The sequence below is a fragment of the Rhipicephalus sanguineus genome, chromosome 4, assembly GCF_013339695.2.
Source record: "Rhipicephalus sanguineus isolate Rsan-2018 chromosome 4, BIME_Rsan_1.4, whole genome shotgun sequence".
Lineage (NCBI taxonomy): Eukaryota > Metazoa > Arthropoda > Arachnida > Ixodida > Ixodidae > Rhipicephalus > Rhipicephalus sanguineus.
Genome location: NC_051179.1, coordinates 209,353,953 through 209,375,929, shown reverse-complemented (window position 1 = coordinate 209,375,929; position 21,977 = coordinate 209,353,953). Strand labels below are relative to the sequence as shown.

The window sequence follows — 21,977 nt, the reverse complement described above, 5'->3', positions numbered from 1 at the left end:
TTGCAGCAAGATGTTCGTTCGCTGTGAGGAACTGTGGTTGAACAGGGAACCTTTCTGGAGCAAAGACTTTGACAACGGGACTGGTTTGCTTAGTGATGATATTCGTCGTGTAGGAAAACTATTTTTGCAGCCCTTGCGGGTAGCTTTCCTTTCCTTAATAGCGTTTGTGTGCGCGTAGTTCACTCTTGGTCAGCGTTACTGGGGGACGAGATCAAACGTTTGTGCGCTGGCCAGAGCGCGAAGCTGAGGCGTTATAGAATGGTAGAATACTTTGGACTAGTACAGTGCGCAGCCTTTTGAATCAATTTTGGCTTCTTCTACCCTTCGTTAATTTTCACGGAAACGTTAATAAACGATGGAGCAGTCATATGACACACGAGATCGTAACTGGAGATAATAGCTTGAACAATACCACGTAAACTAGGGCGGTGCAACTCAACTTTTAATTATTGCAGACACAGGGGAGAATAGTTGCCATGGAATCTCTGCCTGACAAGTGATGAGCGTGGCCATTGTGCATACTGCACAAAATGCAAGCTGCCAATTTCCGCTTAAAAAGTAATTGTAATTTATTAGAGCGCGAACACAGCGTGAAGAACTAACCTCCCATCGTCCCCTTGAACGTGCTGTTTGATGAAGGCAAGCACGTTGTTCAGGAACCGCATGCACACATCTTCTGACCATAGACCCTGCGACAAAAAGGAGGAAACGGCAGAACAAAAATTCCATGCAACATAATATCGGAATAAACAAAACACCGCTACAAAAACACTTTACGTTAATGTGAATGAGGAATCTAACACTTTGGCCACTTATTGGTTAGTTTGGTTATGTTGGGTTTAGTGGCGCAAAAGCAACTAAGGCTATGCTGCGCAAGCCATATGGTGAAAGGAAAAAAGGAGAGAAAAAAAAAGAGCAAAAGAAAACGTCAATAGTTAGCTCGGCATACATTGTGCTGTGAAGGTTTAATTCAAAAACTATCTTCTCTGAGGGAGTAAATCCGTCAATCAGGGAAAATTGTGCCTCGTCGTCCAAGTGTTTTTTCCTTTACAATGGTCATGACTATGAATGCGTGGTTAACGATGACTAATGGAGTAAAATGAATAATGTTGTGCGGCTGTAGAGGGACCTAAAACCATTCGCGTAATGTATGTACTTTCAAAATTATGGACATGACACATGGGGTGGTCAATGGGTATGGTCTGTGCGTGAGGTGATTTTGTCGAAAAATGTGAGGGAGTCGCTCCAGCCCTCTCGCCTCACCTGTGTCCTTGTGCGCAAGGGCCAGGAGGCAAGTGCTGTGTTCAAAAGAAGCTGTCACAGCACTGACCTCTCGCAAGAGGCCGTGCTGTGGCTACACAGGTTCGTGAATCTTGCAGATCTGTACCGTACAACTACGATGGCATGCTTATTATACCTTATTTAGAAATTTGGTGTCATCCAGGAAGTTGACAACGTCAGTTAGGGGTATCAGCGCGTCATCTCCTAGAATGAACATGGGGTGACGTGGAATCCGCAAGTTGTACTACGCGTAAAAATGTTTTCTTCGATGTGCTTCCAAATGTGGGCATGTAAGCAAAACGTGCAACACTGTTAGAGGTTCATCGCATTTATCACATGTTGGCTGTTCTTGTTTTAACAAGTAATTATGAAGGAAAGGAGATGATTTTCTAAGGGCTCGTTTATCTTTGTTAGACACAATATTAATGAGAACTAACAGACAATAACGCCAAGGAAAGTATAGGGGGTGTTATCTGTAGTATTTAGAACATAAATGTGAAGAAAGTAAAGTGGACGAAAAGATGACTTGCCGCCGGCAGGGACCGAACCTGCGACCTTCGAATAACGCGTCCGATGCTCTACCACTGAGCTACGGCGGCAGTCATCCTCCCGTCCACTTTTCAACATATATACCCCAAAAAGTGGACGGGAGGATGACCGCCGCCGTAGCTCAGTGGTAGAGCATCGGACGCGTTATTCGAAGGTCGCAGGTTCGGTCCCTGCCGGCGGCAAGTCATCTTTTCGTCCACTTTACTTTCTTCATATTTATGTTCTAAATACTACAGATGACACCCCCTATACTTTCCTTGGCGTTATTGTCTTAATATTGTGTCTAACAAAGATAAACGAGCCCTTAGAAAATCATCTCCTTTCCTTCATTCATAGCGAGGGTCTCGTCCTGGCAGACTTAATGCCTTCAGGTAGTATGCGAGGGATTACTGGTCAGCTGCCAGATCGTAAAAAGATCACGTGCTACGTGACGCCAACAGGCAAAAAAAGAGTGTTCCACACTCGCCGCCATGGCTGCGATTGGCGCTGACTAACACTCCTACGTTTAAATCAACATATATACCCCAAAAAGTGGACGGGAGGATGACCGCCGCCGTAGCTCAGTGGTAGAGCATCGGACGCGTTATTCGAAGGTCGCAGGTTCGGTCCCTGCCGGCGGCAAGTCATTTTTTCGTCCACTTTACTTTCTTCACATTTAGGTTCTAAATACTACAGATAACACCCCCTATACTTTCCTTGGCGTTATTGTCTGTTAGTTCTCAATAACATTGTGTCTAACAAAGATAAACGAGCCCTTAGAAAATCATTTCCTTTCCTTCATTCATAGCGAGGGTCTCGTCCTGGCAGACTTAATGCCTTCAGGTAGTATGCGAGGGATTACTGGTCAGCTGCCAGCTCGTAAAAAGATCACGTGCTACGTGACGCCAACAGGCAAAAAAAGAGTGTTCCACACTCGCCGCCATGGCTGCCATTGGCGCTGACTAACACTCCTACGTTTAAATCAACATATATACCCCAAAAAAGTGGACGGGAGGATGACCGCCGCCGTAGCTCAGTGGTAGAGCATCGGACGCGTTATTCGAAGGTCGCAGGTTCGGTCCCTGCCGGCGGCAAGTCATCTTTTCGTCCACTTTACTTTCTTCATATTTATGTTCTAAATACTACAGATAACACCCCCTATACTTTCCTTGGCGTTATTGTCTGTTAGTTCTCATTAACAAGTAATTATTGGTGATGTGCGTGTGACCGATTCGAAGACGGCACAGGATTACTTCGATAAAACGTTCTCGGTGGTAACATGACTTCCATTCATTTACGAATGGCTTGATTAGTTGAAGTTTATTGTTGCCTGTCATATTCCATTCCCGTTGCCATTTAGATGTTAGCGCTGTACGAATTGCGCGGATACTATCTCTAACGGGAACACTTACTTGCGAGATACTAAAGTTCTTTGCTGCTGCTGCGCACTGATCTGCCCTTTCATTTCCGGGTATCCCGTCGTGACATGGGAGCCAGCAGAACCGGATATTTTCTCCTTCACTTAGACGCGATAATACGTTTAAAATGTCGCCAATGAAGGGTTCGTATTGAGAGCGTATATGGAGGACCTTTAATGCACTCAAGGAATCCGTAAAAAGTATTGTTTTCTTGTATCTAGCGCTTTCACTTCTTTTTACTGCCATCCACAAGGCATAACACTGAGCGCTAAAAACTGAAACAAACTGTGGTAATCTGACCGTTTCTTCCCACGCACCTTGGACGACACTGCTACCGACATAGCTAGCCGTTTTGGAGCCATCAGTGTAAAATTCTTTGTGTTGTACCTTTCTTGAACGGTGCGAAATTCTTGTAATATGTGTTCACGTGTTGTACCTTGTTTTTTAAGATGTGTCAATGAGTGGTCAAGAAATTGCGTAAAGTTTTTCCAGGGAGGCAATCTTCTTGGCCTTTTAGTAACAGAAAAGGCATCTGTAGGGACGTTACACTCACGACATTTTTCTTCGAATCTTAGTATAAGTGGCCTTATTGCATTTGGTTTGTTTGTGTAATGGAGTCGTTTGTCACAGTGTGTGGTAATGTTGTAACATATGTGGTTTGGCGATGAGCGAACTCTTAAGACATATGTAAGCATTAGCTGCGTTCTTCTGCCGTGCAGTGCCGGTGCATTACTCTCCGAGTACAAGCTGGGAAGCGGCGAGGTCCGGTATGGACCGGTTGCCAAGCGTATCCCTTTGTTATGTACGGGGTGGAGTCTCTTGAAGTAGGACTGCCTCGCTGAACCGTAAACCACACTTCCATAATATAATTTGCTACGCACCAATGAACGATAGATGTGCAGAAGGCACTTACGGTCAGCGCCCGAGCGCTTCCGCGACAGAACTTTGAGGACGTTGAGTGCCCTAGTCGCTTTAATTTTTAGACTGGTAATGTGTGATAGAAAGTTAAGTTTCTTGTCAAATATGACTCCTAGAAACTTGTGCTCTTGTTTAGCTGGTAAGACTGTTTCATTCAGTTCAAGAATTGGGTCCGGCTGCAAGCCTCTTTTCTGAGAATATACTACGGCAACTGTCTTTTCCCCGGAGAAACGAAAGCCGTTTTTCTCCGCCCATTGTGTTAGTTTGTTCAACGTGATTTGAGTCTGTCGTTGACATGTCACCATGTTAGACGCGCGGCACGCAATCTGGAGATCGTCAACATACAGAGAATGTATCAGTGTGGATGGTATAACTTTGTTTACAGAGTTCATTTTGACAACAAAAAGTGTAGTGCTCAGAACGCACCCCTGAGGTGCACCGTTTTCTTGAGTAAATACACGACAAAGTGTCACGCCAAGGCGGACCTGGAAGGTTCGGTTGGACAAAAAATCGGAGAGACAGTTAAGCACTCTGCCGCGGATTCCGCCAAGTCTCGTAAAATGCCATACCTCCAAGTAGTGTCGTAGGCTTTTTAAAGATCAAGAAAGACTGCTAGGCAGTGTTGTTTGTGTGAGAAAGCTTGTCGTATTGTGTTTTCAAGCCGAACTAGGTGGTCGGTTGTTGAACAACCTTTTTTGTAACCACACTGGTGGATGTCTAGCAAGTTTTCTGTTTCGAGGACGTACGTAAGCCTGATGTTAATGAATACTCTCATAGGTTTTTGCAAGACAACTTGTAAGTGCGATTGGCCTATAGCTGTTTGATAATGCAGAATCTTTTCTTGTTTTTAGGAATGACATTATAATGGCCTTCCAATCCGTGGGCATTCGACCAGTTTGCCAAATAACGTTGAAGAAATGCAGAAGGGCTTCAACTGTTTTTGGCGACAGGTGGGCGAGCATTGCGCAGTGTATTGTGTCAGGACCAGGCGCTGTTTTTTCACCTGTAGAAAGGACTGTGTTCAGTTCATGGAGGGTTAAAGGCGCATTGTATGGCAAGTCTAAGAAACCTGCAGTAGGAAGCTCTTCTTTTTCTATAGATTGCTCGTGCCTTAAGAACGTTTCTGAATAGTTTGCTGAGCTAGATATGTTGTAAAAGTGAAGCCCTAATAGGTCTGCCTGTTCCTGTAGGGATGTCTGAGTACCTATTGTTGAAAGAAAGGGGATGGTATAGGCAGCGCAGTTGCCATTGAACTTGCGAACCTGATCCCACATTCTTTTGGATGTGACCGAGCTGTTTATGGATTAAACGTAGCTTTGCCAGGAGATTTTCTCGGCTTGCCTATGAACATATCTAGCTTTCGCTTTCGCTTTTTTGAAGGAGATGAGGTTATCATATGTCGGGTACCTCCGGAAGATACCTCAGGCTTTGTTTTGGAGTGTTTTGGCTTCTGTACATTCGTGCGTCCACCAGGGCTTCAATTTCTTTTTTAAACAACCAGAACACTGAGGGATAGCTCTCTTTGCTGCCGCGATTATACGCGTTGTAATCCTTTCATTCATTTCGTCAACGCTCAAATGATCTAGACTCTCTTTATTCAGACTGGCTTGATCCGTAAAGAGAGCCCAGTCTGCCAAATGAAGTCACCGGCGGGGTGGTCTGGAGGGTATGGTAGGAAGTACTGCGGTTAGACTGATGAGTGCAGGCATGTGGTCACTACCGTATAGATTATCTATTACCTTCCATTTAAAATCTGTGAACACCGCTGGAGAGCATAGCGCAAGGTCCAGGCAGCTCATAGCTCCTGAACTTGGAGAGCAGTAAGTGGCAGCGCCAGAATTTAAAAGACAAACATCGTTGGCTAAAATAAAATCTTCAAGTGTTTGTCCTCTAGAATCAACTGTTTTACTACCCCAAAGCGTGTTATGTGCATTAAAATCACCTGCTATCACAAAAGGTTCGGGTAATTGGTGTAAAATTAATTCTAAGTCGCTTACGGTAAGTTGCAAGTGTGGTGGAATGTAGAGGGAACAGATGGTGATGGTTTTGTGCGCTAGAATGGTGGCGGCGGCGGCCTCTATGTGACTATTATTATGAATTTCTCTCACTGCTATGCCACCTTTAACAACAACAGCCACAGCGCCCGAGAGTCGGCTTGCCTGCGCACGATCGCGCCGCACAACAGTGAAGCCTTTTAGGATGTTTTGATATCGATCACCTAGGTTGGTTTCCTGAAGGCGCAAGGCTACAGGAGAAAAGTCCTGTAGTATTTCCTTTAAGTCACATAAATTGTTTAAAAGCCCTCTACAGTTCCAATGAATCATAAAAGCCATGTTGAATGTGAAAGTTTAAAAATCGGAGAGCAAGTGAGTAGGATATAATAAAATGGAAAGTAACTTGCTTTTAAAAGAACTAAAAAAGGCGAGTTAAAAATGATGCAAGTTCACTTATTTTACAGGACCCTTTTCTGGCCCTGTAATTGTGGTTTTGCTTTTTTTGGAGCGGTCGAGAGTGCCTCGCCGCTCCTTAGGCGCTGCCTGCACCGCTGGGCTGGAAGTAGTTTCCATCGCCTCGTGCAAGGCGTCGGACAGTTGCTCTAGCGAGCGAAGACGGCGTTGTGTAGGCTTCGTCTTGGCAGACGAGGCCTTTGACCCTACCAAAGAAGAGGTCGAGAGGACCTCTTTGGCCTCTGAGCAGTCCTGGCTGGTGCCAGATCTAGGAGAGGCCTCCAGTGTGACCGCGTTAGGGGAGCGTAGGGCAGCCGTGGCTGCTCCCACCGTGGGGGCGAGGGGCGGTCGCCTCAGCGCATTACGCGTGGCCTGGGCGGCCGCCTGATGCCGTTGTGTTGTGGTGCTGGCCCCCGTTGCACCACTTCGGCGAATGATGTCTTTTTAGCAAGGTACGGTGAGAGACGCTGTGTGGCTTCGCGGAAGCTTATGTTTTCTTTAAATTTGATAGTGATGATCTCCTTCTCTTTTCTCCAGGCTGTGCAGGATCTCGAGTACGTCGGGTGGTCACCATCACAATTTGCACAGTGAGCTTCAGGATTGCAGTCTTCATCAGCAGAGTGTCCCGTAGCACTGCACTTAGCACACGTAAGCTGTCCTCGGCAGCTCTGTGATGCATGGCCGAACCTTTGGCACTTGAAGCAGCGCCTTGGGTTTGGAATGTATGGTCTGACGTGCAACTTCAAGTGACCTGTTTCAATTTCGCCTGGGAGTGTGGTAGTGTTGAAGGCAACGATTATGTGCCTAGTGAGTATTTCCCTGTTGTCTCGTCTGATTTTTATTCGTTGTACCTGTACAACGTTCTCATCCTTCCAGCCGGCCAGCAGTTCGTCGTCAGTAAGGTCCATGAGGTCATCATCTTATACGACACCCTTCACCGTATTCATTGTCCTGTGGGCGGTGACAGTGATCGGTTTGTCCCCAAACGCCACAAGGTTCGTCAATTTTTGGTACTGCGACTTACCTTTAACTTCCACCAGCAGATCCCCACTGGCCATTTGATGGCTTTGTAGCCGTTTCCGATGGTCTCAGTGAGGCACTTCGACACTAGGAAAGGTGAGATGTTACGGGCTTTTTTGTCGGCGTTCTCACAGTGGATGACGTGATACTTGGGGAAGCTGTCTTTCTTTTACAGCGAAAGCTGTTATGAGATCATTTCACCGGCCGTTTTTGGCGCCGTAGTTGTCCGCCGCCGCCGCCGCCGCCGCCGGTGTCCGTAACCAGTATCGCTCGAAATAAGAAAAAAAAACTAAAGAAAAAAATTCCAGCATGGAACGAGGTTCGAACCTGGGTCCTCTGCGCGGGAGCCCAGTATTCAACCTCTGAGCCATGCCGGTGTTTGAAACTGCGTTGCAAAAAGGTCCTATACAGGCTTCATGTCGGGAAGGAACCACATTAGCATATGCACTATAGCGTGGTAGAAGAGTAAAATAAGCACCAGGCGTCGCACAACGCGAATACTGTAACCAGGCGTCACACAATGCGAATTGCGCAACGAGTAGGTTGTTGAATGCTTCCAACCCATTACAAAGAGCTCTGCCATAATTCTTCATCGTCATCACTCACAGAATCAACAAAGTGCCCATAATGCCTTACATGCGTTTAGCAGGTACCAACGCTCTCCGTAGAATGACGAAAAATGGCACAGTGCCTGCTGCCCTACTTCTCAAAAATTACAATGGTTTATAGCGTAGTGGGTTCCTCGCAAGTGCACTTGTATTGGCTGCCAAGGAAGCCCATAAGCGCATGAACCACTTCCTCGGGGTCTCAGTAAAATTACAATGATTTATAGCGTAGTGGGTTCCTCGCAAGTGCACTTGTATTGGTTGCCAAGGAAGCCCATAAGCGCATGATCCATTTCCTCGGGGTCTCATTAAAGTTCTTCGCCCCCCCCCCCCGTCTCTCTCCCACGTCAACGTATGTTATACAGCATGACGGGAAAGGGGAATAGCGAACGGGCGTCACCCAATGCAAATTACATAACTGGAGGGCCGTTTAAAGATTCCACCCCATTACAAAGGGCTGACCATAATTCTTCATCGTCATCAGTCGTCGCGTCAACAAACTGCACATAATGTCTTACAGACGTGCAGATGGTGCCTCGCTTATCCGCAGAATGACGAATAATGGCATAGTAGGTGCTTCCCAACTTCACAAAAATTGTGATTTATGGCGTAGTGGGTACCTTTCTAGTGAACTTGTATTGTAGCCCCAAGAGAGCTTAACGGGCTCTAGAAACGCCGCTCTTCCAGCTTTCGCTGTGACTGTGCTGCAGTTTCAGCGCAGGCCTGGCATTTTTTTTTTCTGGAGGATTTCAGCGGTTGCATCGGTGCGCCCCCGTTTCGGGGGGCGATCATTTGTGAAAAGGTTGGACGATCCCATTAAATGAGTACATTGTTCGGCAACAATGCCAGTCACCCACCACCGAGCCCAACAAGGGGAGACAGCAGAGGTTTAGATGGAGCGAGCCCAGCCGTGCCAACTGTACATCGTTGCTAGCCTATAACTGAATATGGTGTACCCAAGGTAGGACCACCACACAAGGTTAACCCACGCCGCCAGGAGAAATGGACGTAAAAGGAAGGGAGAAGACGACAGGACAGATTGAAAGTGGGAGAGAAAGACGAAGATGAGGAGAGAGATAGGAAAAGGCGACTACCGATTTCCCCTGGGTGGGTCAGCCCAGGGGTGCCGTCTACGTGAAGCCGGGGCCAAAGGGGCGTGTTGCCTCTGCCAGGGGGCCTAAAGGTCCAAGCACCCGGCGTCAGCTCAACCGCCAGGATCCCCTTTTCCCCAGACACGGCACAGCCACGCACGGCTAGACGTGGGAGGGGTCGAACCCGCCGTTAGCTCGGGTCCGTGGTGTCGCTACACACCAAACGCCTGCTTGCGCAGACGCCTCTGAGGGGACTTTGGCCACTTATGTAGGCAAATTCTAATCGCAATTATAAAACACCTAACTCGAATAGCAAGAATTCCGCCGTCCGTCCGCAGCGTAAAAGAAGGCTCAGTAATAATAAAAAATGTGATAGACGTAATCCACATAATGGTCAGCGGTGACAACAGCAACAATAAAAAAAAAGAAAAAACAACGCCAGGCCTGCGCGGAAAGCGCAGCACAGTCACAGCAAATGCTGGGAGAGCGGCATTTCTAGACCCCGTTTTAACTCGCTTGGGGCTACTAATACAAGTACACTTGCAAGGTACCCAAACGCCATAAGTAATCATTTTTGTAAAGTTGGGAAGCACCTACTACACCATTATTAGTCATTCTGCGGAGAAGCGAGGTGCCTGCTACAACCTGCAAGGCATTATGTGCACTTCGTTGATGCTGTGGCTCACGACGATGAATTATGGCTGAGCCCTTTCAAATGAGTTGGAAGGTTTAAACGATTTACTAGTTACGTAATTCGCATTTTGTAACGCCTGGTCGTTATTTTACTCTCCTACCACGCTATATTACATATGTTAACGCGAGAGAGTGAGAACGTAATTTGAGTCTTGAGGAAACGGATAATGGAGGCTTTATGGGCTTACTTAACAACTAATAGAAGTACGCTTGCGAGGTACCCACCAGGCTATAAATCATCACAATTTTTGTGAAGTAGGGAATCATCCAATATGCTATCATTCGCCATTCTGCAGAGAAGCGTGGTACCTGCGACTCACCCGTAAGTCATTATGTGCCCTTTCTTGACTCTGTGTCTGATGACAATGACTAGTGGCCCCAAGAGAGCTTACAACGGGTTATATAAGTGCCACTCTTCCAGCTTTCGCTGTGACTATGCTGCGCTTTCCGTGCAGCCTGGCGTTTTTTTTCCTTCTCATTTCGTGTTTCTTTCTTACTGAAAAAACTACGGCGCCTAAAACAGCTGCTGTTGTGATCTCATAACAGCTTTCGCTCTAGAACATTCGGGAAAACATGCCTATGAATTTGGCTTCCAATATGCAACGATAAGCATGGCGCATGTTACACGCCGAGAGATGTACAGGGTCGTCCACTCTTAGTACGAACCCGGCGCAGCGTGGCCGCGCTCCGCACAGCGCCAGCGTGCATGGCGCGGCCTCGCATCGAAGCTAAGCGGAGCAGACGCGCCGGGATGTCGTGTTCTCTCATGAAGTGCGCGAGCGGCGTATTGCTTTGCTGTGAAGCACACATGAGCATGCCTGTAGCGACTGAGCGCACCGCACCGGCGTAGCGGGAAAGCGCGCCTCGTTTACTGCGGCGTGTTGTGCAGTTTTCTGCTTACGACAACCTCAAAGTGGCTCTGCCTATACGAGAGACGCTGTAGATGAGGGCTCTGGATATTTTCGGCCACCCGGGGTTGATTAGCCAGCGCTGGCAACACACGTACGTGCTTGAATTACAGGTCCATGAACATTCAACCAACACGGTTGGGTTTCCGTCGAGCTGCCTTGGTCTCGATGTGTCTTGTCTTTCTGTTATTATACAAGGACATTACGCATAGTCGAGACGGTTCAGTCAGTGCCCTAGAAAAAGGGCCTCACGCACCCAGGTCGATGGTCCTGCTCTAGCCTGTTGAATGAGAATCTATATATCCCGATTTGCTCAGCCTTCCTGGCTTGTTATTTGGACAGAGTGATCCTACGCCCTGTGGCCATCTGCTATGTATCATTTTTCTGCTCCGACCCTTACTAAGGCGCAGTGGAGGTCCGCGAAAAAGGACACTTTGCAATGATCACCAGTTTCGGGCGCCACTCTTGTGGAACAGTGTCTCTGTATTTTTGTTGAGAGCTTCCGAACTGTTCTACTTATGTAAGAATGGCACACTGGGCACGTTGGTTCAGCGTATTTTGAAGTGTACGGCGCGACGACGAAAATGGAAAAAAGGGAGAGTCACGCACACACACGGAGCGCTAAACCATCCCTAAACGAATAGCCTATAGGTAAACATGATCATCATCATCATCAGCCTGTCTACGCCCACTGCAGGGCAAAGGCCTCTCCCATGTTCCGCCAATCAACCCGGTCCTGTGCCTTCTGCTGCCACGTTATACCTACAAACTTCCTAATCTCGTCTACTCACCTAATTTTCTGTCTCCCCCTGACGCGTTTGCCATCTCTTGGAATCCAGTAAGTTACCCTTAATGACCACCGGTTATCCTGCCGACGTGCTACGTGCCCGGCCCATATCTATTTCTTCTTCTTGATTTCAACTATGATGTCCTAACCGCCTTTGTTCCCTGACCCACTCTTCTCTCTTTGTCTCTTAAGATTACACCTATCATTTTCCTTTCCATCGCTCGCTGCGTCGTCCTCTATTTTAGTTGAAGTGCAGACGGGCAGGTGCCTTAATGTACGTTTGCAGGAGCATAACCAAAAGGTACGCAGAGGGACAGAAGGTTTTCTTGCAATTCACTGTTCGCAATGCGGGTGCGCTGCAGCATTTGATAACACACAGATTTTAGCTAGGCATCGGCAGGTTAGCACGTGCATCATCATTGAAGCTGCAGCTATCGCTAAAGGCAATTGCATCAGCAAACCTTCAATCGCCCTCACTGACAAAGAAATAGATTACCGTACCTAAGTTCACCCGGTCAGATAACCTAGACATACTCCGGTTGCTTTTCCTGATGCCTTTTCGCGGTTTTTGTGGTTTTTGCTTAATTCTTTGTGTCTCTCGGTTCCTTCTCCATGTCTGCCGTCATGCGCAATTCAAATGAGCGGTGATCACGTGTGCCATCTTGTTCTCGTTTTTCCATGTTTGTGTTAATAAATTTCAACTGGAAGTCAGCGCTAGTCCTCGTCGGTTTTTCGTCCTTGTGTGTTTCACGCGCTGTTCACGTCACTATGGAATACCAACTAGCCCGGTCACACACCTTGCTTCAGTAAGTCGTTTCTTTCCTTCGTCGCATGTTACTTTCCGTCTTTTTCGTACGTGAATTATGTGCTGCGTTTGTTAATGTGTACATTACCGCGTATTTTCGTTAGAATTGTTAGTTTGTGAATACCCATGTGGTGGGCTTTGTTATGTGCGTCTAAGTAGGTTAGTTAAGCCCTTGCCCCTGCCCTTAGCGATGTTGTTAGCGTTTGCGTGCGTTACTTTTGTTCTTTTCTCGCGTTGTCATGCGCCAGCTAAACATCCATTTTTTCAATTGCCCTTCGCCGCTCATTTCGCGCAAGAAATGATGGATTTGTAACAGACAAATTTTTATTAGTTGTGAAGTTGTCGCAGTCTTTCAAGTTCTTGCCGCAGTCACGTTTTAATTAATAAATAGGCGATGAACTTTCTGGTAAATCAAGGTGGTTATGGATTTCTGCTGTATCGAATGTCTGTTGAAGTGTAGGCCTTCATTTATTTCGTTTGAAGTTTGAAGTTTATTCATCATTGAAGCATACATCTTCATCCAGTGGTTTAATGCTAAGGGGTGGCGAAAAGGCAACTAAATGTCTGACAATGCGCCAGTTCCCGCCCAGACCAAAATAACACAACACTCAGCATGTCTTTATAGCATGAACACAAATTCAGCACAGCGAAAATACAATAGTTACAGATTTGTAAAAAAAAAGATACAACGAAAATAAAGAGAGTGTAGAGGAAGAAAGGAAAAGAAATTCTTAAGACACTTATACATGCACTCTTTACACACAAAAAGAAAAAACCGTTAATAATACAGTCGCACTTTTGAACAGTTATCAACAAGTGACAGGTCGCGAAGTGAACAGGACCGTGGCTGGCTTGTACAAATTTAAGGTACATTACATTTCCTAGACAGCACACGATATGCGCAATCTTACAAAGAAGAACAAAACAGACATATCATGTTTGAAGAGAGAGTAGATAAGCGTGTATCTTTTTTTAAAAAACTGTTGCTGAACGACTTTCGTTCACTATGCTGATAGTCATACTGTTTGAATTTAGAAATGAAGGAATGAGGTGTGCTAACTTTTGCCTGCCGTAGTTCGTTTGTATCACGCTTCGCTTTTCGCTCACTTCCTTTTGAACCTTCGGTGAACTGAACTCAAATAAGCGCTAACAGGGAGGCTGTGTGTGTTTGTGAGTGGTCCCGTTTCCGCGATTTCTAATATGAGAGCATTATTCAAGGTAATTAGAGTAGGTTCTGTGCAGCTGTTATCTGCCAGCAAGCGGTCAGCAGAACAGAGCGCGAAATGCGAAATTATTTTCAAAACTTGCAGTATCTTTGCCATATGTATACATGCAGAATAAACTTGTGTGTACTCTCAGCTTTTCTACGCTGATTATCCCTGCTGCTTGCCTAAAAGCAAAAGCGTGGGCAACATGCATTTATTTACGTGCACAAAAACCTATATGTTAAACTACACATTCAGTGGAAAATGTCGTAAAGATATTGACATATCCAACGAAAAGGCTGGCAAGAACCAGCGTTAAACGCTGGAAAAGAAACAACGATGGTGTAGCCAACGATAAAGGCTGGCAAAAAACATTGGAGCTGCCAATACTTATACAATGGTGGGGATACGTACGACGGACAATGTTGGCTGCAGCCATCCTTGGCGATATGTTGGACGGACAATGTAGGCTAGAGCCATCTTTGCAAACATTGGGCCATCATTGGCTTACAATATTGGTCCAATGCACATTTAAGTGTAGCAAACCCCCAAAAGCCAACGTAGGACCAATATTTCTGCCAATGTTTGCCAGCCTTGGGCCGAGATCGGTCCAATGCCGGCGTGCTGCCTGGGGGGATCAGCGTATGACGAACCCGATTCATGACATGAACAACGCAAAACCACTGTCGCGTACGTCATGAAATCCTTCCCCTCAGTCACGTGCGGCACATACCCGCATACCACAGTTCATGTTATGCGGGCATGATCCACAGGTGATTCGCAGTCTCAACACTATAACGGCGAATATACAACTTGAAACACAAGGCAAGTGAGAGAGCTGAAGGCAGAACTCCACTGGAAGACTCTCCACTGCCATCCACTCGTCCACGTGGTCCGCTAAAATGACGCGGTGTTCATTTCATATGAGGCTAGGCGAAGGCCTCATGCTAACCGAGGATGACGTCACATTGATTGAGACCCGCTTTGTAACACGTGAAGAAGCCACCGCTAAGTGCCCTGACGGCATACTACAGCAATGCGGACGTCGACCGCGATAATGCAGGTGGCCTAGACGCTGCGGACAACGTGTTATATCATCCCACATGCGATAACATAACTGTCTACAAGAACGCGTCCGTGTACGTAGAGATGCCCTGACCAAGGTGGCCAACAACAACGCAAGCGACATGGTTAGCCTGCTAGCCTCAATTTACCTTAGCATCGGCAAGCCGTACATGATCACGGCCAACATCGACGTAAGCGACGGCCTCGTTAATGGAAACATGGGCACCTTGTGGTACAACGAGCGTGATGAACACGGTAACCTCTTGCAACTGTGGCTTGAATTTCCAACGTCCACGGTAGGCATTGTCGTCCCAGCCAGGACGAAGCTCATCACTACCTCACGCCCTAAACAAGATTCAAATGAGTGCCCGTGAGACTGCGAACCACCATACGCCAGAAAAATATCTCGTGTAAGAGGGCACAGTTTCCCCTTGCGCAAGCAAACGCCACACCTATAAATAGGTCACAAATGACCACATACTCCCACATAGTCTTCGGATACGATAAGCGCCATCCACTGTAGTTGGTATACGTGGCACTTTCCAGGGCTATACCAACCTCGACGGCCTATACCTCACCAACGCAAAAGGTGTCTTCAGCTTCCGACAGGTCGCCGGATCTATCGACACAGTGTGTCGACGACATGACCTGGCTAGCAAACAGACTTCTAGACAATGTCTTGGACCGGGCTATCACCTTCATTCGGTGCTACCACAACAATCGCCTTACGCTCGCCACTCTCAACGTACAGTCTGTGCACGCGAACGTGCTCAACTTCGAAAAAGACGCTCTGCTCACAGAAATTGGCGAGTTAGCACTTTCTCAAACCAGGAGTGATGAGCCCACTGCAATCACGGGATTCCAATGTGTCGTCCACAGCAAGCGGCTTCAATGCAGGTGCGGCGGCGTGGGCACATATAAGAACACGGCGATGCGCAACTTCAACGTAGGCCGCATCCCACTTCGCCGGCCGCCAGACACAAACAGACAAGTAGCGGAAGCGGCGAGGTCTGCGCTGCACACATCAATCACAATAACAAAGACATGCGCTCACCGCCATCTACGCAGGAATTGTCAAGAACCCCTTCCACACATGGACAGGGGTTCTTGAAACGTGCGTGCGTTCTCCATCCTAACGGACAAGTATAAGCACCACATATCGGCCTACCGCGTCTGGTGTTGGTAACACCTATGTTGCTGTTGGCATCGTTACGCAACTGTAAACAACTGGTTATATAACACATGTGCGACTCTTCAACATATGTGTGTGCGTATACCATTTGCGCCAATGTTTAGCGTCATTAGGTGACGTCTCGCTCAGTGTAAAAGAATCTGCAGTGGCTTAGTTCGGCTATGCCAGCATATACGTAGCGTTAGCAAAGTTTCAGATCATTATTCTTAGCTTTCCAGATTGTCTAGGATTATTAGCCTTCTTCTGTTCATTCTTCTTACGCTGAACCGCTAATTGCCAGGCAACGACTTCGGGATCCGATGAGATAAGCTTCTCGCCTCTTCTGCGCCGTTGAGCAGCATTTGCGCTCTCCTTCTCCTTGGCGTTACCTACCTGCAAACGCCAGTCAGAGGCGCTATTCGCAATGCCCACGAACTATAGGTGGCGCGCCGTGCTTTTCAAGATGGCGCCAGGAGAAGGGTCAACCCGTTGGTTAGCATAGGAACAGATAGGACGTGCGGACGCACGGCCCGTGCCCTTTCACCGGATAAAGTCATGAGCCGCGCTGAATTGGTTATGAGACAAATACTTTCCCAAACTATGGAGAGTGCAAAGTACTCGCCACCTAATTATTTGTTGCGGTGTGAAAGGTTATATTTATGCTACACGTTACCGTGCATGACGATGCTTTGCGAAATCCTGTGCGTGCTACATAAAACTGCATGAACTAGAATTGACGCATGAGCTGAACGGCACTCCGAGGTAGTACGTACCGAGCCTGCCTGACGGATTTGCGGCAGTAGTAGGCCGCCAGCGAGTAGCGCCATCGCTGCTGCACGGGAGGTACCACACGTTTAACGTGGTGATGGTGTGCAAACATAATACGCCGTCGTCATTACTTGCGCAGTCGGGAACACGGAGTTACGTCTTCAACGGAACACAAGCATTTAACATCCCATTCAGTAGCGCTTGTGTCACAGCCATGCTGAGATTCTATAGCCGTGTGCAATTCACTTCACTTGCATGTTGCAGGTTCGATCAGCACGATCGAAGCATGAAGATCGAAAAGAATGCACACGTATGCTTTTCGCAACTTCGAAGAAATTAGCTGAGAGGCGTGGATTGTGGCCGTGACTGCACGTTCCATCGCTCTAACCATTTCGCTTCGCTGGTAGAGCTCGAGCGTGTTGGCGGCATGCGGCGCTCCATAATATCCACAATAATTGTGATACATGCAATGCACAAGAGGAACTATGCTTTTATTTCGATCTCGCTCAAGGATATTATACATTAAATACAATCAAAGTGACTTACGAGCGTGAAAGAACATTAACGGACGAGGGGACGTGAAGTGCAACTTGCTTCTCGTGAGTTAGCAGCTGATGGTTCATCGTCGCTGTCACTCTCGGTGCTTTCACAGTCTTCTACGTCCAGTGAAAAATCGTCGTCGTCAAGATGGTTTCTTTCAACAACACTGCTGGAAGCAATCTGAAGAATTTCCTCTGCCGAACGACTTCGACCACTCGGCGTCACCACGTTTACAATTAGAGACGTCTGGGCGCGGAGAAGTTTTGCTCTCAAACCGGTCAACAAGAAAATCGCTTGCGGTGTGCTGCCACCTATCAACAAGCGTACAAAAACAAGCGGCGAGCGGTGGCTATGAAACCCAACACACTGGCGAAGGACGGCGTGGAAAGCGTACACTCCACGAAAGGCGTTGAGCAGATGCGTCCTCGAATGATTGAAACGTCGCTCATACGATTCGTAACAGCGCTTTGCTGACAAAGGATTGAGGCCCTATTTTAATGTATCGCCAACTTGAGATCGCTCAGTTATACAAGAGCACATCGCGAGCCCGCGCGACCTCCTGGGACTCATGCACTACAAGAAACACTGACCAATGCTATATGCAAGTATATGCAACTGAATATGTCAGACGATAACATTTAACTAACCTGCGTGGCTACAGAAAGCCTCGCGAAGCTGATAGTATGTGTACGCTCTGGGCTAGCATTGACAGTGCGAGATGCCACGTATTTTCACGAAAACTTCGCGTCTCGCAAGACCGAATCAGATTTCTCGTGTCACGGAGGGCCCGGTTTGTTCACTGATGCAGGGAACATGCAAAGTCGTAGTGTTCCTTCCTCGCCAATGCGTTAACACTGAGGCTAGCACAGCCGAACAAGGGAGCGACTGCATAGTGCTGCCATTTTGTCGTCTACTAACCCTCCTCGAGAGGACGCTCCTGAATTCCGCATGGCGGCGCGGCAGTCTATGGGCATTGCGAATCACGTGGCTCTAGCGCAGTGTCAGACGGCGACTGCACAGCGAAGGCGAATAGCTGCGCGCGCGCCGGCGCCACTGTGTCTACAATGGCTACGACGTCACTCCTCTAGAATGCGCAGACTAGATCACTGCACGAGCCTGAAGCGCGAGCCCAGCCCGGGCCCATGGTCCCAAGCGTGGGCCCGGCCCGGGCCCGGACATACATGACCGAACCCAGCACGAGCCCGGCCCGGGCCCGTGGTTCCAAGCCAGGGCCCGGCCCGGGCGTTTATTACTAAGCTTATCCAGGGCGCGCTTGTTCATGACCAGCCCCGGTCCGGGCCCGCTAGAGGATGTTAGTTGTTGATGATTATTATTAATGATGCCTTGCGCTTTGTAGTGGGCGATCAGACGGAAAATCCGGAGTCTACATGCACCGAAATGTTGCTCTGGCGGCGGTGGTAGCTCAGCGGTTAAGCTGTTTCGCTGTTAAGTCAGAGGACGCGGGTGCGATTCCCGCGACCACGGCGGCCGCATTTTAATGGGGCGAAATGCAAGAACACCCGTGTACTTATCTTTAGGTGCACGTCAAAGAACTCCAGGTGGTCGAAATTAATCCGGTCCCCACTACAGCGTGCCTCGCAATCATATCGTGGTTTGGGCACGTAATACCAAAAGAAATGTTGCCTATATGGCACATGGCAAGTCATTGCGGTAACAGTATAGTGAAAATAAAACATAGGAACAAAATTTATTTAAATGAAGTGTACAACTAATACAATGCGGGCCGGCCCGAGTCCGGCCCGGCCCGCAGACTCAAGCCCGGGCCCGGCTCGGCCCCGCAGCTTCAAGCCAGGGCCTGGCCCAGGCCAGCACTTTCAAGCCCGAGCCCGGCTCGGGCCCGCCGGAAAACCCGCGAGCCGGGCCGGGCCCGGACCCGTGCAGTGCTATGGCGCCGACCAGCAGCGGCGAGTCGCGCGCGGCGGTGGCGGAGTCTGCGCGCGCGCCGGCGCCAATATGTCTGCCGCGGCTACGACGCCCCTCACTGATCCTTGCGCATGCGCAGCACGGCTCATGAGGATCCACGCGAAATCGGCTCCGGCTACGCAAGTGTAGCTAATGCTATAAAAATTACGCCACACACACTTTCCCGCGGCATGCTTCGCAATACACACACACACACATATATATATATATATACGTAGATTATGAAGAGTCTGCCTTCGGTTGCCGTAAAATAATAAGGAAAAAGGTATACGCATCTAAAAAACTGAGTCGCGAATACGCAAGCGCATTCGCGACTCTTTTTCGTCAGGTTTCTTACTTCTCTCTCTCCTCCCTTTTTTTCTGTATGTACTTTTTCTTAACCTTTTTCTCTCTCTCTCGGCTCGAAGAACGCTGCTATAAAAGGGCATCGAAGCCTAGTAAACTTCATCCTGATGAAGATGGGTCTCCGATCGAAACATCGACAAATAAACAGTTTATATATATATATATATATATATATATATATATCATTCTGACGAAGGCCGGGCCCACGGCCGAAACGTCAAATAAAGCTTCTTTTCACTTGTGCGTCAACACCTTGCTTCTGCTATATATATATATATATATATATATATATATATATATATATATATATATATATATATAATATATATATATATATACGGGACATGGCGACGGCAAAAATCCGCCGAGTGTCTATATACTTGCTATCGCGATAAAACACATGCATTTTCCCACGAAAAGCGAGGCGGCGATTCCGATAGCAAATGCCCAAACAGAGAGAGCAGGTTAATAAAACGTGTCGTGACAGCTTAAATTGCAGTAACCGCTCACTTACCAATTGACTTAACAAGAATGGTGTAGCGAGCACAGAAAACCATGAAAAGATCTTACCAGATGCCTGCGGAAACTAGCTGACCGATTCGAGATTGCAATTATAGATGTAGAGGCATATATTGCTTCCGTTTTTGCATACTTTAACGCGTGGTGTTCAGCATGCATGCGTTACTACCAGCTGTTCACATTATGCTGATTGGGCCAAAGCGAACAGAAGCATAAATCTTTATTTAGCAAAATGAGGAAACAATGCGACTGGCTCCAGTGGTGTTGACTGGGAGCGCTAGCGGGCACCCTAGTAGGAAAAGATGGCCTGTAAGTCAGCACATTCCATGCATACTGCGTCTCTAAATTTGGAATATTTTACCACGCTCATTAAATATTATTAGCAATGCCAGCATGTACTGCAAGAATATTAAAAGAAATATGGCTTGCTCTTTCAGGAAAGCTGTTTTTCAGGCATGGGCGCTAGAGGACCCTTGCGGAAATACACATCTGAAGCGATTATAACCTACCTTGGCCTTGTCCGGCATTCTGTTCACATCAAACTCCTGCACGCGCATCACAATGCCGTTGTCGTCACGGAAACCACATAGTCCCTTCGGGACGCCTGCCAGACGCGACTGGGCCCACCAGTTGAGCAGCTTGTGCCTGCACGTCAAGGACGCAATAAAATTGTGAGGTTTACTTACCATTACGTGTACTCTTGGTAGTTGCGAAAACGCAACTACCAACAAACTGAGAATTCGCTTCTGAAGTACATTTACTAGAAAACGAGCTAGGCTGACTGATACTGGCGCAATGTTTAACCGTTTGCATAGAGTTGCGCAGCATGATGCACCAAAAGTGTTTCGGTAAGAGGAAGCTGGGGTTCGAGTTCGGTGTGGTGCATTCTTGTGCATGCTGTAGCAATCGGAAGGTCTCTCGTACTTCCGCCAGAGATGTGTTCTGTATCTACCATTTCTCGTGCTATATAGCCACTACCTGACAAAACTGGTGAGCTTTCCTACATACATAATATGATTTCTTCAAATCTGTGATAACACAGACACCTGAGACAGATGAAGTGCGCTAATGAAACCATAGGCGGGCGCCAGTGCACTCGAGTTTGTGAGGTAATGGTCTATGGCCCCACATACGTGAACACAGCAACAAAAATTGGAGGCAACCCTAGTGCCTGGTAATGACACCCGCACGTCCCCGTTCGTGTTCTCTGGTTAGTCCTCAGGTTAACCGTGCGTTTCGTCGCAATGCCCAAGTGGACCTCAGAAGCCGCATAAAAACAAACGCGTGGTTGAGATCTTAGTCATGTACCGCAAGGATCCGAGCTGCTCATGAGAAAAGTGTTTGTTCTTAGCTGCTCATGAGAAAAGTGTTTGTTCTTTGAATGAACTCATTCAGTTATTTTCGTTCACTAACCTGACATTAATTTGGCCGTTATTGTTAGTACATTTATGCTTCGATACCATGTGTATCCAACATAACTCTTAATATGAGGAAGAACCATGGGTCTTATGCGTTTTATTTTTTTAAATGCGTTTCCTAAATATGCGGGAAAATGGAAGTAAGTGATCGACCGCATGTGCTTGGAAGAGAAACACGAGTGTCAGTCGCGGCTCGTGCCACTAATGAATGAGAGTGACGTGCAGTCACATCCATAGAGTCGGAAGTGATGTTCGATTCTGCTGGAAAATAGGTTCATTCCCACGAGTTAACAGTTGAACACGCACGTCTTGTCGCATTCAGCAGTGCACTCATGCTCATACACGTTCGTTCCCATTCATAGGCATCCACGTTCATACTGAGGTCTACTGACGTCGAACAACGCCCACGCCCAGTGAGGTGACGCTATCTCGCATGCCTGCCTGCCTGCCTGCCTAATAATACAATTGGTGGGGTTTCACGACGTGAGTGTGAGGCGCGTC

General features: G+C 47.5%; 1 protein-coding gene across 1 annotated transcript in view; it reads right to left on the bottom strand.

Annotated features, from left to right (window-relative positions):
* Positions 1-21,977, bottom strand: part of LOC119391071 (decapping and exoribonuclease protein) — a 73,519-nt gene that overhangs the window by 942 nt on the left and 50,600 nt on the right. Inside the window, exons 4-5 of the mRNA XM_037658755.2 lie at positions 20,568-20,703; positions 604-689 (exon numbers count right to left, since the gene is read on the bottom strand). Of these exons, the coding sequence (XP_037514683.2) occupies positions 604-689; positions 20,568-20,703 (222 nt within the window). The remainder of the gene's footprint in view (positions 1-603; positions 690-20,567; positions 20,704-21,977) is intronic.